The 16,517-nt window shown below is 43.7% G+C and overlaps 1 protein-coding gene across 1 annotated transcript in view; it reads left to right on the forward strand.

Moving 5' to 3' along the window:
* Positions 1-16,517, forward strand: part of CYB5R3 (cytochrome b5 reductase 3) — a 63,949-nt gene that overhangs the window by 27,654 nt on the left and 19,778 nt on the right. Inside the window, exons 3-4 of the mRNA XM_073621701.1 lie at positions 1,430-1,502; positions 1,620-1,726. Coding sequence (XP_073477802.1) covers positions 1,430-1,502; positions 1,620-1,726 — 180 coding nt within the window. The remainder of the gene's footprint in view (positions 1-1,429; positions 1,503-1,619; positions 1,727-16,517) is intronic.

A 16,517-nucleotide genomic window follows, 5' to 3' on the forward strand; every position in this document is an offset into this window, starting at 1 on the left:
GTCATTCTAGGTTAGACCTCATGACGGCTGGGGACCAGGCTTTCGGAGGGAAAGTCTTACAGGCTGTTGTCACTCCCTAAATGGAGTAAGTCTCGATAATCCCCTCGGGTGCTGTCCTGAAAGACGTTTTGGAAAAATGCAAGTTGGAATTACCGGTAACTTGTTTTCCAATAGGCTTTCAGGACAGCAGTAACTCGCCCTATTTATTCTGTTGCTGTAATGCTATGATATAACTGTCGCTTATGTGTGGCAGCTGGGGCTGGAGGTTCTCTACAAACAACTGATGGAAGCAACGTGGAGGCCTCCTATTAAAGACTTGATTGAGGTTACCTGTGGGAGGAGGAGCCATGATCTCTCAGGTGCTGTCCTGAAAGCCTATTGGAAAACAAGTTACCGGTAAGTCTAACTTGCTGTGTTTTTGTTTTTTTGTGGAAATCTGATTTTAACTCCAGCTTTCTTTTCAACATAAATAATATGTTTAGACCACACTACTTCCTCCATCAATAAATACAGCAGCAATTTACATTGAATGAATACATGACTTCCTGTGAGTGGTTGGTTGAGGTGGGTATCGTGATGTCGTCTGTCCACCTCTCCTCCACTTCAATCAGAGGGAGTCTTGTATTTAATTTTAAATCTAGGCTTCCTATGAATGGCTAAGCAGAACAGGAAGTCCACATACCGCTGCCAGAACACAGCACTGTATTTAGCTGATACTACACACAGTGCTGACATTGTTTAAGGAAATAGTTTGGTTAGGCCAGCTTGGTCTAAACAGACTATTTAGAATTTTATAGTATTTCTTGATGTAGGCTTTAAAGGTAAGTGAAACCTGGAACTAGGCCTTAGTGAAACTTTAGTTTTTTGTGCATGGGCTAAGCACTTTAATAGATTATTTCACTTTTTGGGGGAAAAAATGCGCTTTTTTTTTTTTTTTTTTTTAGGTAAAAACGTGCATTTATTTGGAGCCTGTAAAGCATTGCACTAGCGATCAGAAGATCTCTGGTGCCATGCGGATCTGCCAGTGTATCGGTATGCCTGTATGGGTAAGCAGATACAGCCTGACAGGAAGCATGAATGAACTCCCACAGCACCGTGGTAGTTCACTGAAAACTACAAGCCGACGGCTGCAAAGAGGCTGCCAGACCTTGTAGTCTTCCATGCGCAGAGCCCTGTCAATGAGTGATGCGATCAGGTGGGTGGTGCCCCCTGCTCAGCCACGTGTGGGTTTTTTTAATTTATTTTTTTGTTAAACAGGTGCGCGGCCGGTCAGTTTGTTATCCCCCTGGAAATGGGGGTAACATGTTACAAAAGGTGAACTTATCCTTTTAAGGCTCACCATACCCAGGCAGATCTCCTGTAGATACAATTCTTCAGTTCTTCTATCCAGTGTATTCTGAATAGTGTTTTTTTTTTTTTTTTTTCCCAGGAAATCAGCCATGACACAAGGATGTTCCGCTTTGCTCTGCCGTCTCTCGACCACATCCTGGGTCTCCCCATCGGTGAGTTACAGAACACCTTTTACACTCTGATAGACACAAACTGTTCATGGTATTGGAATAGTATGCCTTTAAACCCCCCCTCCTTTTTTTTTTTTTTTTTTTTTTTTTAATCTTTAGGCCAACACATTTACCTGTCTGCCAGGATAGATGGGAATCTGGTGGTGCGACCCTACACTCCAGTGTCCAGTGATGATGACAAGGGCTTTGTGGATCTGGTTGTTAAGGTGAGGATCTGGTTGTTAGGCTTGGCTGAAGGCAGCTAGTGGCAAGCAGACCAGTGTATGGTGATGCAGCTGATGGCTAAAAAAAACACCCTTCAAATGACCGTTACCTCACACAGTATATGGCCAAATGTATGTGGCTGCCCCTCCCATTGATGGTAGTCTTGTGCTTCCAGTGAAGGGTGCTGCAAATACAGCATACAAACTCATTTTGGGCAATTTTACTTTAACAACCTTTTAGCCACTGTTTTTTAAGAGTATGGAATTTTTGCTTTTTTTTTTTTTTTTTTTTTTTTTTTTTTTTTTTAACACTGTACAAGTGAAACATAACATTGCAAGGTATATGGCAACAATATCAAGGAAATTCAGCAAAGACAAAACATATGTACATTAATGCTTGTGGGATTATTGAAGGAATATACTAAAAAAAGGAAAAAAAAAAAAAAAAAACTTCATACAAGTAGTATTGAGTGAAGGGCATCAGGATGAGAACATTCACAAATCTCCAGTTAAGAACAGTTACCAGATATAATATAATCTTTAGAGTCGGTCCGTGCATGTGGTAGAGGACTTGAGCCACCTGTCCCAGGTTTTGTTATATTTATCTGGACAGCATCTATTAAGATACATAAATCTCTTGTACGGTAGGGTAGTATTTACGTCTGCTTTCCACTCAGAAAAGCTTGGGGAAATAGACCTTATCCACTGTCGGGCGATAACCTTCCTAGCTGAGAAAATTGTTTCATGAAGGAACAGTTTTGTATACTTGTCGAGGTCCGAGTCAGGAAAAATGCCTAATAGGCATTGTTTAGGGTCTAGGGACAGGGGGGAGCCCATTTCGTCATGCAGGAAATCTACGATCTGTTTCCATAGTCTCTGAAGTAGGACACTGCCAGAGTAGATGGAAAAAGTTACCAGTCGCTTGTGTACACATTAGGCAGGCTGTGGTGACTTCAGGTCTAAAACGAGTGACTGAGAGGGGTAAAGGTACGCTCTATGTAGGATATATATTTGCGATAGCCTATCGGACAGTTTAGGGGAAACCAGTTTACAGGCTTCTAGCGCCTCGTTCCAGTCTTCATCTTCCATCGGACCCACATCTCTCTCCAATCTTGGTTTGAGGTTGTATGTCAATACAGTAGCCGATGGCGTGAGGAGCATATTATAAAAATCAGATTCATCTGTGCGGGTCTGACCCCTTGATCACCGCCACCGAAACGTTACAGGTAGGCTGCGGGGGGGTCGGGGAAAATTGGGAGCGTGCTGCATGGCTCAATTGGAGAAATCTATAATGCATAGATCTGGGAAGCATGTAATGGTTTTGGAGGTCTTCAAAGGTTTTAACTTTCCCTTCAGGCAGTATGTAATGTAAATAATATACCCCTCTCTTGCTCCACACCTCCGTGTCAGGGATCCGTTGAAATTCAGGTAGTGATTTATTGTGCCATAGAGGGGTATAGTCATTTAAATGTGGGAATCTTAATTAACTTCGTGGTGATGTCCCATATGCATCTAAAATGGTATAGGAGGGACTTGTGGTTACCCTCAGATTCATTGCCGCCCCTCCCCACTGCGATTGCTGTTAGGGGATCCGTGGTATGTTGGGCCCATTTTGGGCAGAGGAGCGTAAGAAACCGGACTCTGTCGGTTTTGTCGATATGATATAATTGGGATGCAAGATAATATAAATTGAAATCTGGGAGTGCTGCTCCACTCAAGTCAGAGGGGTTTTTGAGTACTTTCCAAGCCAATTTATGCCTATTACTGCCCCATACAAATGTGTTAAGTAAGGCCTCCATCAATTTAAAATGCTTTAAGGGTATGTATACAGGTGTATGCCAGATCATGTACAGTATCTTGGGCAGCAAAATAATTTTTATGACGTTAATGCGTCACCACACCCCTAATGGCAGCCGAGTCCACACCTGGATCTTGGGTTTAATTAGAGTAAAAAGAGGCTCTATGTTCATGGAGATGTAATCGGCTGGTGACCTGAAAACAGACACACCCAGATACTTAATAGAGCTGACCTGTTGCAGTGGCAGGTGTTCTTGCCGTTTAGGGGGAGGGAAGCTATCTCTATGGGCAATATTTGAGATTTGTCCCAATTAATTTTAAGACCAGAAAAAGATCCGAAATATTCAATAGTTTGTAATGCTGTTTGTAGGGAGATGTCAGAATCAGCTAAAAGTAGTGTATCATCCGAATAGAGGCTAATTTTTACCTCTAGCGAACCCAGACGGAGGCCATGAATCATGGGGTTGTCTGATAGAAATTGCTAGGGGTTCGGCTGCCAGAGCATACAGCAAGGGAGACGGGGGGCACCCCTGTCTAGTGCCTCTGGTCAGTTCGAAGGGCTGGGAGGTCCAACCATTGGCTACAACCCTACCCCTTGGGGCCTGGTATAGGAGCTGGATCCATTTAATGAAGTTTGGGCCAAAGCCAAACCCCCTAAGACAGCCCCAGAGATACTGCCACTCTACGGAGTCAAATGCCTTGGCTGTGTCCAAGGCTACAATGACTTGGGAGCCGACATCAGTATGCACCGTTTGCAGATTGATATAGAGTCTCCGGAGGTTGAACGAGGTGTTACGCCCTGGCATAAAATCAGCTTGATCAGCATGGATTAGGCTTAGTATCACCTGGTTCAAACGGAGTGCCAACATTTTAGCAAGGATCTTTATATCAAACTGCAAGAGTGATATAGGTCTATACGATTCTGGGAGGCCTAGATCCTTCCCTGATTTTGATATAAGAACAACGGTTGCCTCTCTCATAGAAGGGGGCAGGGTAGAAGTTTTAAAGAGGTGATTGTAAAGGGATAACAATTTAGGGGTGAGTAGTTCACTATATATTGTGCGTAGAATTCTATGGGCAGTCCGTCAGATCCTGGAGCCTTGGATCTGTGCAAACTGGCGATTGCTATAGCCACTTCATCGGACGTGAGGGGTGCCTCTAAAGTAGCAACCTGAGTGTCTGTCAGTTTTGGAAAGTTAATTCCTGCCAGTAAATCTGAGAGTTGGTCAGCTGATTTAGTCTCTTGGGAAGTGTACAATTGTGAGAAGTCCCTAAACCGGTTGGTAACCGCCTGTGGGTCTGATCTTATTTCTGTCAGGGCCTGTGAGTGCAATAATAGTCGGGGGTTTGTCTTTGTTGTGAACTAGGTTGGCTAGTAGTTTTCCTGCTTTTTCTCCATGCTCAAATAATTTCTGTTTAGCAAAGAATAATTTGCGCCTGGCTGCCTCATATTGGAACTGATCCACCACTCTGGTCTGTAAGTGAAGCTGGGTCAGCTCCTGCAGCCGACGGGTTAGCCACATACTGTCGTTCAGTGGTTGATAGGTCACTTAGAGCACTATCTAGGGCAGCAACAGAGTCTGTTTTTTAAACCTATTAATTCGGGAGGTTAATATCATACGGGCATGTAGTTGAAAGGATTCCCATACCATGTCAGGGGAAGTAGACCTAGCATTCTCTGCAAAATAGTTAGTACAAGAGCACATGAGCTCTTCATCTTCTGATAATAGGGAGAGCCAAAAAGGGTTCAGCCGCCACAAGGGAGGAGGTTTGTCAGTTGGAATGGAGAGGGCAACCCAATAAGGGCTGTGGTCCGACAGTAATCTGGGGGAGAACTCCGCCATTATCAGTCTTGGAGTAAGAGCAGCTGTTATAAGGTCAATACGGGACATAGTATTATGAGATGTCGAGAAGCATGAGTAGGCTCTGGTAAGGGGGCATTTGTGACGCCAAGTATCAATAAGGTTAAAGGTGGAGATAAGTCTTGAGAAACTGGAGTGTGTTGGAACTGTACTGCGTTGGAACTGTACTGCGTGGCTGTACTGGCTGGGGTCTGTCAAGGCTGGGATTTAAGGTAGCATTAAAATCCCCCAACCAGATTGCTTGTGTTGAGGGGTAACGGGCCATAAACAATAACCCGGCACGTAAACTGCCAATATCAGGAAAGACCCCCCATATATCTTTGCCGAAAGGAATATATACCGTCCCTGTGAGTCAGAGTATATCACAAAGTTCAAAGTGCACTGATTTGGCAATCAGGATCGAGACCCCACGAGCCTGGGACAAATTGGTCGAATGATACGCCCACCCTATCCACGGTCGCTTAAGAGCCATCTGAAGCCGGCCATCCACATGTGTCTCGGTCAGCACCACCACGTCTGCTCTGTTTTTTTTTTTTAGGAATGTAAACACAGCGGATCTTTTAACCCTATCACCCAAACCACGGACATTCCAGGTAAGTAGTTTTAATGTAGCCATCTAACCAAGAGGAATATAGATGTTATATCAGGATTAGCCCTCCCTACCCATCTACAGTATGAATTGTCTGATACAGCGAGTCTATCATAAACTAGTCGCAGGAGTAAAGAAACTTATTGTAAATATGATATTATTATCCTGTTTTAGTAATAGCAAATTTACCATGAAATCATTTGTATTGCCATTTAACATAAGAATATTAACCAACCCCTCCCCCCACCGCACCCTACATCGACCCCAACTGATGCGGGCATAACCCAGAACAAAACAGATAACAAAAAAAAAGGGGGTCATATCATAACTTTGGGTAATAAAGCTACATGAATAGGTTAATCCCTGGGACCCGGAAGGTTCATGGACCAAAAACATAGGGTCAACCGCCGCTGCACTGTAAACCACAAATGCAGATTGGGATATATGCGGGTAAAGTTACCTCTGGGTCCTATAGAGGAAATACTCTTCTTGGTTGTTGGGGGGGGGGGGGGGGGGGGGTGAAAAAATCGCTGCATGAAGTAGGTAAGATGTAGGACTGAATGTGCTCCTTATTCATGTCCCCAACAGCTCAGAATGTGAGGAACATAGTATCTGTAGTGCTGGTAGTTATCAGCGTGCGCTCCAGTTCACAATCAGAGTATAGAAGACGGGGGATATTCAAGAAATGACAATGTCTCTCCAGGGGTCAGGAACAAGGTAAGAGTCTAACAAGGAGAGGGAGAATAGAGATAAAAACGTATGAACATACCAAGTCTCCATTCCCCTGAAGGGTGAATATCGCAACAGGAAGGCACTTGAGTTGTGGAGAGCGCCCTCCAACCGCAACAGGGTATTCCACGGCTATTCAGCTGCTCTTCTAGGAGAGTCAGGGCGTTCCAACCAGGTTAGGACTTCCTCCGGATCTTCAAAGAAAAATACCCGACCATCTCTCTCTACTCTGAGGCGACCCGGGAAAAGCATAGAATACTTAAGATGCTTGATCTTTGCTTCTGTAATGTTTTGGCGGTGACGTTGCACATCTGCAGAGGAGTCCGGAAAGATTGCAACCTTGGAATTGCCAAGCTCAATATTGCCTCACCCTGACCAGCCTCAAAATCGCATCTTGATCTTTGAAGTTTAAAAACTTGGCAATAAACGTGCGGTGTGGAGCCCCCTGCGGGGGAGCTCTAGCTGGCATACGATGGGCTCTTTCTACCACAAAGGTCGGGGAGAAGGCTTCGCGGCCATAAGCGGTAGTGAGGAGTTGTTCTTAGTTCCAGATAAGTAGTTGGGTCTTTTCCCTCCGCTCCCTCGGGCAGGCCGATAAATCTGGGATTACGTTTCCTAACTCTATTTTCCATATCATCTTGTTTATGGATAAGCTGGGAGATTTGCAATTGCATGCGATCGTGACCTGTTCGGAGCGGGTGGATGGCGTCCTCCACATCACTAATTCGGATCTCAGCCGACGTGACTCTCTCTAAGTTTCTGGAAATCCTGCCGCATGAGAGAGATGTCAACCTTAACCTCCTCAATTTGTGCCGTTAATGAGGTGCGGCAGAAAGTTATTGCCTCCAGGAGTTTTACTGTGTCTCTGCCCAATGTGGTCTGTTCAGTACTCGTGGCGCCGCCATCTTCCCCAGCACCGTCCCTCTCCTGCCGGCGTTATTGATCGAGTTTAGTGATGGCAGCACTCTGGGATTTCGGCGGAGACATGTTTTTGCTTTTTTTTTTTTTTTAAGAATCCTTACCTAGGTGGTAGTAGCATCGGTCCCCCGACGCCTCTAAGACTGAACTAAATGATCAGACTGCGTCAATAGCTCGGTTCTCAGAGCTCCCCGAGCAGAGAGCCGCTGACTGTCGGAGTACTGGGCTGTGGAGGGGAGGGAGTGGCTGGCTCAGGCTCTCAGCGGTTTGCATAGACTGACCTGGGTGCTGGTCCAGGCATGTGGCTGGATCCTGACCATATGGTGGCGATCTTGCCAAAGCCTGGACCTGTGATCCACAGGAGAAGTGCAGCCAAATGAGCTTTGGCTGTGCTTCTCCTTTTAAGGAGCAACCCTGTTCTGTTCCGTTCCAGCATGACACTGCCCCCTTGCACCAAGCCGGCTGCATAAGGATGTGGTTTGACCCGTTTGGTATGGAGAAATGTTATGGCCCACTCGAAGCCCTGATCTCAACTCCTACTGAACACACTTGGGATGAATCGAATGCCAATTGTGAGCCAGGTCTTCTCATCCAGCATCAGCACCTAACCTTACAAATGTTTTGGCTGGATGGGCAAAAAGTCCCTCAGACACAATCCAAAATCTTGAAGAGTGGAGGATGTGATGGGGGCAACTCCATGTCATAAAAAGTGTAAAATTGTCCCTGGCACTACTGGGAGTAATGAGTGAATATGTCTAACCCCGACAAATGATGAAATATACAGACAAAGTGTTAGAATAGATCTGCAGCAAGACCTAATAGTGTTCACAATACACACAAATCAATGATAAATGTAAAGTGATCTCACGCAAATATATAAAGTGCAATGATAAGCAGTGATCAAAGTGCAATCTTCATAAGTGAAAATCATTAAGTGCAATGGGTAGTAGCTTCACGAAAGAGCATAAAAAATATGCAAAAAAAACATAAGTGTCCAGTTCAGTGCAATATAGTGAAATGAGTGAATAAGTGTATAAAATAGTTCTCCAAAAAGAAATCAATCAAGGTGTTCAAATCTTCCACTTGATTTTCACTTGTTATGAAGATTGCACATTGGTTTATGTGAACCCAATGTTTAATATTTGAAATTTCATGATATTTACCTATATAAACCCTACTGTAAAACAATGAGCTTACTTTATAGATCCTTGTAAACTTACTTTATGTATCTTTATAACATTGTATACTCAATAAACTTCTTTTGACAAGGAAGATTGCACATTGATCACTGCTTATCATTGTACTTTGCGCAAGATCTCTTTACATTTAACTCCATATCATGGTTTTGGAATGATGTCAATGTACAAACCCCTGTAGGTGTGGTGGTCAGGGTACCACAGTGTTCTGCCTATATATTGTATAATGTCAGTTTACTAGTAATGTTTACCCTACGTAAGGTTATCCTTCGGGCTTATGCGTGCGTGCGCACAGTTTGGCTTGTGCAATTGATAAAAATGGCTTTTTCATGCACCCCGAAGGCACAGGTGTAATGTACAACTTGCTGTCAGTAGCTTAGTGTTATATGCTGATGGCATACTCCTGTTAAGTGACACCTCCTCTTCCATTTTCTATTAGCGTACTTTGGGATTTCTGATCAGTTCACTAGATACACCGGGTTAAAGTTGAATTGGGCGAAGTCATCTATTCTCCAGTTCGACCCTGATATACATATTGCAGTGGACTCTGATCTACCTTTTTGAAATAAGTGACTGAGCTGACCTATCTGGTGGGAGGGTTCGTTTATTGTCTAATGTCTCAGATTATAAATCCCTCAACTTAATGCCTTTTTGCTTACCATGATAAAACAAGATAGATGAATGGCGGGGGGGTCTTCGCTTTAATTGGTAGGATAAATTTACTAAAAATTAAGGCTGTCCCAATTTTCCTCTATTACCTGGGTCATACCCCAGTATAGGGCTGAAACAACTAATCGATTATGAAATCGATTACTATTTTCATAGTTGATCGGGCCAGTAACATAATGGGGTTAAAAAAAGAGCCCTTTATAGTACAAAGAGCAAATAATCGCTACTGTAGATGTTACTTTCACAGTTCTACAGTAAAAAAATGAACCCCTTACAGTAGTGATTATTTATTTTTTATTTTTTTTGTACTATAAAGGGCTAATTTTAGTTTTTTTTTTTTTAACTCCATTATGTTACTAAACATCTTAGACCTGGTTCACATCTGTGCTTTTTTTGGTGCTTTTTTTTTTTTTTTGCAGAAGCGCACTGCAGTTCAGTAGCCTCCCTGGCGGTTTTCCCGAGTGTGGCTCGGGGTTAAAATTCAGCACCATTAGCGGTAACCCCGAGCCACACTCGGGATTACATTGCAGGATCCTGGAGCGGTACACTTGCCTTGTCCCCGGGATCCTGCGATGTCCCCCGCAGTGTCCGTGGGCTCCGTCGTCCTCCCGAAGCCTCTCTGTGCCAGGCTCCGTTCCCTGCGAGCGTCGCGACGCACGGGGGCGGAGCCTGGCGGCAAATTCAAAAAAATGTAAAAATCATAACACATACAGTACTGTAATCTTACAGATTACAGTACTGTGTGAAATTATTTCACATCCCTTTTGTCCCCAGTGCTTTGGCCCATGCCCTGCATGCAGTTTTTTATTACATATACTGTTCTTTCTGCCTGGAAACTTGAGATTGTCCATAGCAACCAAAAAGTGTCCCTTTACGTCAAAAGTGGCTTTAGACGAGCTAGAAAACAGCGATAGTAAATTAGAACACTTGCAGAATTGAGCGATGGTGAATCGTGGGGAAATTTATTTTATTATTATTTTTTTATTTTTTTTTATTTATTATATTAAAATTTATGTTTTTGTGTTACAAACTTTATCATACCTGGGATATCTACTAGATTCTTGTTTGGACAGATTTAAGTGTGTTATTGTTAAGAATTACAGACCTACAATATAAAACGCCAAATTTCCATGCAAAATAATTGTACCGCTTTTAGCACCTAAAATCCGAAATAATCATACCGCCAGGGAGGTTAACATGGTTTCCCTTTGGACACGTTCACATCTGTTTTTTTTCAGCCGCTGCGTATTTGGAAAGGGTCACAGACTTTTTATTTTTTAACGCAAAAACTGTGCTTTTTTGGTTTAATATACTTCAATAGAGAAGCTGCAGAAAAGCATTTAATGTGACAAAATGGCCAAAAAAAAAAAAAAAAAAAAAAGCAAAAACGCACAGCAAAAAGCACCACAGAAACAGATCAAAAGCAAACTGCATAGGTGTGTAGCGAGCCTTATGCTGGCCACACAGATCAATTTTCAGGCGAGAATATTCAGACAAAAATCTTTGCACATTCGCTGAATGAAAGAATGTTGTTTGAAATTTTCACTTGTTTTTAACATTCTGTTTTTAAAATGAATGTAATTTCTGAACGAAAACCACATACACTGTCTGAAAATTCCTTTGACCAAGAAGTTTTCTATTTCCAAATTTTCCCGTCACTGTGGTTGAAAATGAACGTCGATTTGACCCCACTAAAGATTAGAAAATTGAATGAACGTTCTTAAAATGAAATTTTTTTTTTTTTTTAAGGAAGACATTTGATCTGAGTCTGATATTTATCAGATTCACCCTTTAATAGTATGTACAGTATATCTCTCCTCTAATAGTATGTACAGTATATCTCGACTCTAACAGTTTATACAGTATATCTCTTCTGTATGTTATTCTCCTGAGTGGATTAGATATTTTGCTCCCTTACCATATAGTTGGTTATTTATATTTACCATTGCATAGAGATATATATTTAACCAGTTGCCGACCGCCGCACGACGATGTACGTCAGCAGAATGGCACGGGCAGGCAAAAGGACTTACAGGTACGTCCTTGCCTGCCCGCGGGTGGGGGGTCCGATCGGACCGCCCCCCCGGTGCCTGCGTCGGTCGGATTCAGGTCAGGGGCGATCAAAGGTGAGGGGGAGGCCACTCATTTGTGGCTCCCCCCTCGCGATCGCTCCTGGCCAATGACGGGCTTCCTCGGCTTCTGTGAATGTAAACAGAAGCGGAGGAAGTGATGTCACTCTCCTCGAGCCGGTCTTTTTGTTCTGGCGCCGAGGAGAGAAGACATCCAAGTAAGTTTGCACCAACACTACACTACCAGTAGAACATGCAGGCACACTTGTCACCCCCTGATCACCCCCCCTGTACCCCCTGTCACACTGACACCAAAAGCAGTTTTTTTTTTTTTTTTCTGATTATTGCATTGGTGTCAGTTTGTGACAGTTATAAGTGTTAGGGCAGTTAGGTTAGCCCCCTTTAGGTCTAGGGTACCCTCCTAACCCCCCCTAATAAAGTTTTAACCTCGTGATCACCCCCCTGTCTCCAGTGTCACTAAGCAATCGTTTTTCTGATCGCTGTATTAGTGACACAGGTGACGCTAGTTAGGGAGGCAAGTATATAGGTTCGCCGTCAGTGTTTTATAGCGACAGGGACCCCTATATACTACCTACTAAAGGTTTTAACCCCTTGATTGCCCCCTAGTTAACCCTTTCACCAGTGATCACCATATAATTGTTACGGGTGACGCTGGTTAGTTGGTTTGTTTATTATATTTTATTATAGTTTTAGGGCACCCGCCGTTTATTACCTTATAAAGGTTTAACCCCCTGATCGCCCGGCGGTGATATAAGTTACGTTTTTAGGGTCAGATAAGGTCTGCATCGCCCCAGGCAGCGTCAGGTTAGTGCCAGTACCGCTAACACCCACGCACGCAGCATACACCTCCCTTAGTGCTATAGTATCTGAACGGATCGATATCTGATCCGATCAGATCTATACTCCCCAGCAGTTTAGGGTCCCCCAAAAAAAACGCAGTGTTAGCGGGATCAGCCCAGATACCTGCTAGCACCTGCGTTTTGTCCCTCGGCCCAGCTCACCCAAGTGCAGTGTGCAGATAACTGTCACTTACAAAACACTAAGCACACATAACTGCAGCGTTCGCAGAGTCAGGCCTGATCCCTGCGATCGCTAACAGTTTTTTGGTAGCATTTTGAATCAGTCGCTGACAGCCAGGAGCTTTTTTGCCTGTGAGTCTCACTAGTGTACCCCTAAACTTAGAGCCCAAAATGGCAAATCGAAGGTACACTAGTGAAGAGGCCTACACGTTTCTGAGCATGACAGATAGTGAAGAGGAAGTCACTCATCTGTCAGATTCAGGCTCAGAATACGATCCTGTAGAGGACAGCGGCTCCACGACGGATAGCTCTGACGACGGAGTTGTGGTCCCTGCTAAGGTCAGGCGTACCAGACCCCAATCTTCTTCTTCTGTCCTTGAAGTGCAAGAACCGCAGGTCCCTCGTATGGAGCAGAGAAGTACTAGCGCTGCTATTCCTTCTGGTGAACTGGCAAGCACCAGCGGCCTAGTACACCCTGGTCGTACATCCAGCACTGCAGTATCACGTGGTGAGTCCCATAAGTGCAGTTCAAGCTGGTGAGGTGGCAAGCACTAGTAGTGTCCCACTGCTACCAAGAAGACGAACACAGGCCCGTCGTGCCCATAGTGCCCTTCCTGCTGAATTCGCCAATCCGAATTGGGTACCCACCACTTCTGCAGCACCCGTACTGCCCCCATTCACTGGCCAACCTGGAATTCAGGTGTAAACAGTTGATTTTACGCCACTGGATTTTTATTCGCTGTTTTTCACCGAAGATCTCTATAGATCTATTGTGGACCAAAGCAATTTATACGCTGGTCAAGAGATTGGAAACCAATTACGGTTTCCGAATTTAAGCTCTTTCTGGGCCTTTCCCTCAACATGGGCATAAATAAAGAGTGAGTTGCGGTCATATTGGTCCACTGACCCAATTTACCATATGCCCGTGTTCTCTGCTTCCATGGCCAGGGCACGATACGAGCAGATTTTGCGGTTCATGCACTTCAACGACAATGAACTCTCTCGTCCTCGTGGAGACCCTGAATACGATTCGGCTCTACAAAATTCGGCCCCTCGTAAACCACTTCAACCAACGTTTTGCAGACTTGTTTACTCCTCCATCAAGTTGTCTGCGTTAATGAGTCCCTGATTAAATTTTCTGGCCGCTTGTCATTCAAACAGTACCTTCCCAGCAAGCGTGCCAGATACGGGGTCAAGATGTATAAGCTCTGTGACAGGGCCACAGGCTATACATGTAGTTTTATGGTTTACCAGGGCAAAGATAGTCACGTAGAGCCGACAAACTGCCCTGACTACATAGGAAGCGCTGGCAAGATAGTGTGGGACTGGTGTCACCCTTATTCGGAAAGGGGTACCATTTATATGTGGACAATTATTACACGAGCATGCCACTTTTTAGTCACCTTTTTGATCATCAAATTGGAGCATGTGGCACCGTGCGACCTAATCGCCGGGGCTTTCCCCAGCGGCTTGTAGATTCCCGTCTTAGGCTGGGATAGAGAGCCTGCTTGCAGTGTAATAATTTGCTCGCTATGAAGTGGAGGGACAATAAGAATGTTTTCGTTCTTACCTACCTTCATGCAGACACGACGGTCCAAATTGCTACGGCGACTGGTGTTGTGGAGAAACCCCTCTGTGTCCAGGAATGTAACCAAAATATGGGAGGGGTGGACCTCAACGACCAGTTGTTGGCGCCGTACCTAATTGCCCGTAAGGCCAGACGCTGGTACAAAAAATGTCTGTATACTTATTTCAATTGGCTTTGCTGAACGCTCATGTGCTATACAGAGCTTCAGGATGGACTGGATCCTTCCTTAAATTCCAGGAAGAGATCGTCAGAGCCCTTCTGTATCCAGACGGTGCTCTACCTCACCTTCCCCAACCAAATGCAGTAAGCCGGCTGCATGAGAGGCATTTTCCTTATGTCCTCCAGAGTACCCCTACCCAACGAGCCCCCCCAAAGAAAATGTGTCTGCAGAAAGCGCGGATTTAGGCGTGACACCCGGTATTATTGTCCCTCTTGTCCTGGCAATCCTGGTCTTTGCATTGGTGAATGTTTTGAGTGCTACCATACACTAGTTGAGTTTTAGCGTAGGGTACAGCATTGCACAGACTAGGACACACTTTCACAGGGTCTCCCAAGATACCATCGCATTGAGAGACCCAAACCTGGAACCGTTACAGTTATTAAAAAAAAAAAAAAAAAAGTGAAAAAAAATGCACAAAAAAAAATAAAATAAAAAAAACAAAAATAGTTGTCGTTTTATTGTGCTCTCTCTCTATTTTCTCTCTATTGTTCTGCTCTTTTTTTACTGTATTCTATTCTGCAATGTTTTATTATGTTTTATCATGTTTGCTTTTCAGGTATGTAACTTTTTTATAGTTTTACTGTGTTTTAACCTTTTTTTTTTTTTTTTTTTTTTTTTTTTTTTTTTTTTTGTTTTCAGGTACGCCATTCAGCTGCAGCACGGATTTATTTATCTTGACAGCAACAGCGTTTGCTCCCACGATACATAAAGCCGTGACTCCAGCGCTGTCGGAGGTGATTTCACCACCACAGTTACATACTTCAGCATATATGCCGAAGCGTGGGGGCAGTAGTGGGTGGAGGAGCGATTTGCTCCTGCCTTTTGCGGGAGGATGCCCCCATGCTTCGGCATATATAAACTGTGCATGTATGCCCATCATTAGAAGTGGGTGGATGAAGGGAGGTATTCTAATGGTGGGCATACCCACCGATCAATTTTTTTTTTTTTTTTTTTTTTCGTTCAGCCCACAGGCTGCATGAAAAAAAAGTTTACAATATATGCCCAACAAGGACCAGCAACATACTGGTATGTTGCTGGACTTTGAGTGGTTATACCAGAATGATGCCTGCAGGTTTAGGTATCATCTGGGTATCATTCTTTTCAGCCAGCGGTCGGCTTTCATGTAAAAGCAATCCTAGTGGCTAATTAGGCTCTAGACTGCTTTTACAAGCAGTGGGAGGGAATGCCCCCCCCCCAACTGTCTTCCATGTTTTTCTCTGGCTCTCCTGTCCCAACAGGGAACCTGAGAATGCAGCCAGTGATTCAGCCAGCTGACCCATAGAGCTGATCAGAGACCAGAATGGCTCCAAACATCTCTATGGCCTAAGAAACCGGAAGCTACGAGCATTTCATGATTTAGATTTTGCCGGATGTAAACAGCGCCATTGGGAAAGAATTTTATCACACCGATCTTGGTGTGGTCAGATGCTTTGAGGGCAGAGGAGAGATCTAGGGTCTAATAGACCCCAATTTTTTCAAAAAAGAGTACCTGTCACTACCTATTGCTATCATAGAGGATATTTACATTCCCTGATTTGCCAATAAAAATGATTAAAAAAAATGAAAGGAACAGTGTAAAAATAAGATAAAAAAACAAAAAAAAAAAAGCACCCCTGTCCCCCCCTGCTTTCGCGCAAAGGCGAACGCAAGCGTCGGTCTGGCGTCAAATGTCAACAGCAATTGCATCATGCATGTGAGGTATCACCACGAAGGTCAGATCGAGGGCAGTAATTTTAGCAGTAGACCTCCTCTGTAAATCTAAAGTGGTAACCTATAAAGGCTTTTAAAGGCTTTTAAAAATGTATTTAGTTTGTTGCCACTGCAATTTTTAAAGCATGTCATGTTTGGTATCCATGTACTCGGCCTAAGATCATCTTTTTTTTATTTCATCAAACATTTGGGCAATATAGTGTGTTTTAGTGCATTAAAATTTAAAGTGTGTTTTTTCCCAAAAAAATGCGTTTGAAAAATCGATGCGCAAATACTGTGTGAAAAAAAGAAAAATGAAACGCCCACCATTTTAATCTGTAGGGCATTTGCTTTAAAAAAATATATAATGTTTGGGGGTTCAAAGTAATTTTCTTGCAAAAAAATATTTTTTTCATGTAAACAAAGTG

The sequence above is a fragment of the Aquarana catesbeiana genome, linkage group LG03, assembly GCF_042186555.1.
Source record: "Aquarana catesbeiana isolate 2022-GZ linkage group LG03, ASM4218655v1, whole genome shotgun sequence".
Taxonomy (NCBI): Eukaryota; Metazoa; Chordata; class Amphibia; order Anura; family Ranidae; genus Aquarana; species Aquarana catesbeiana.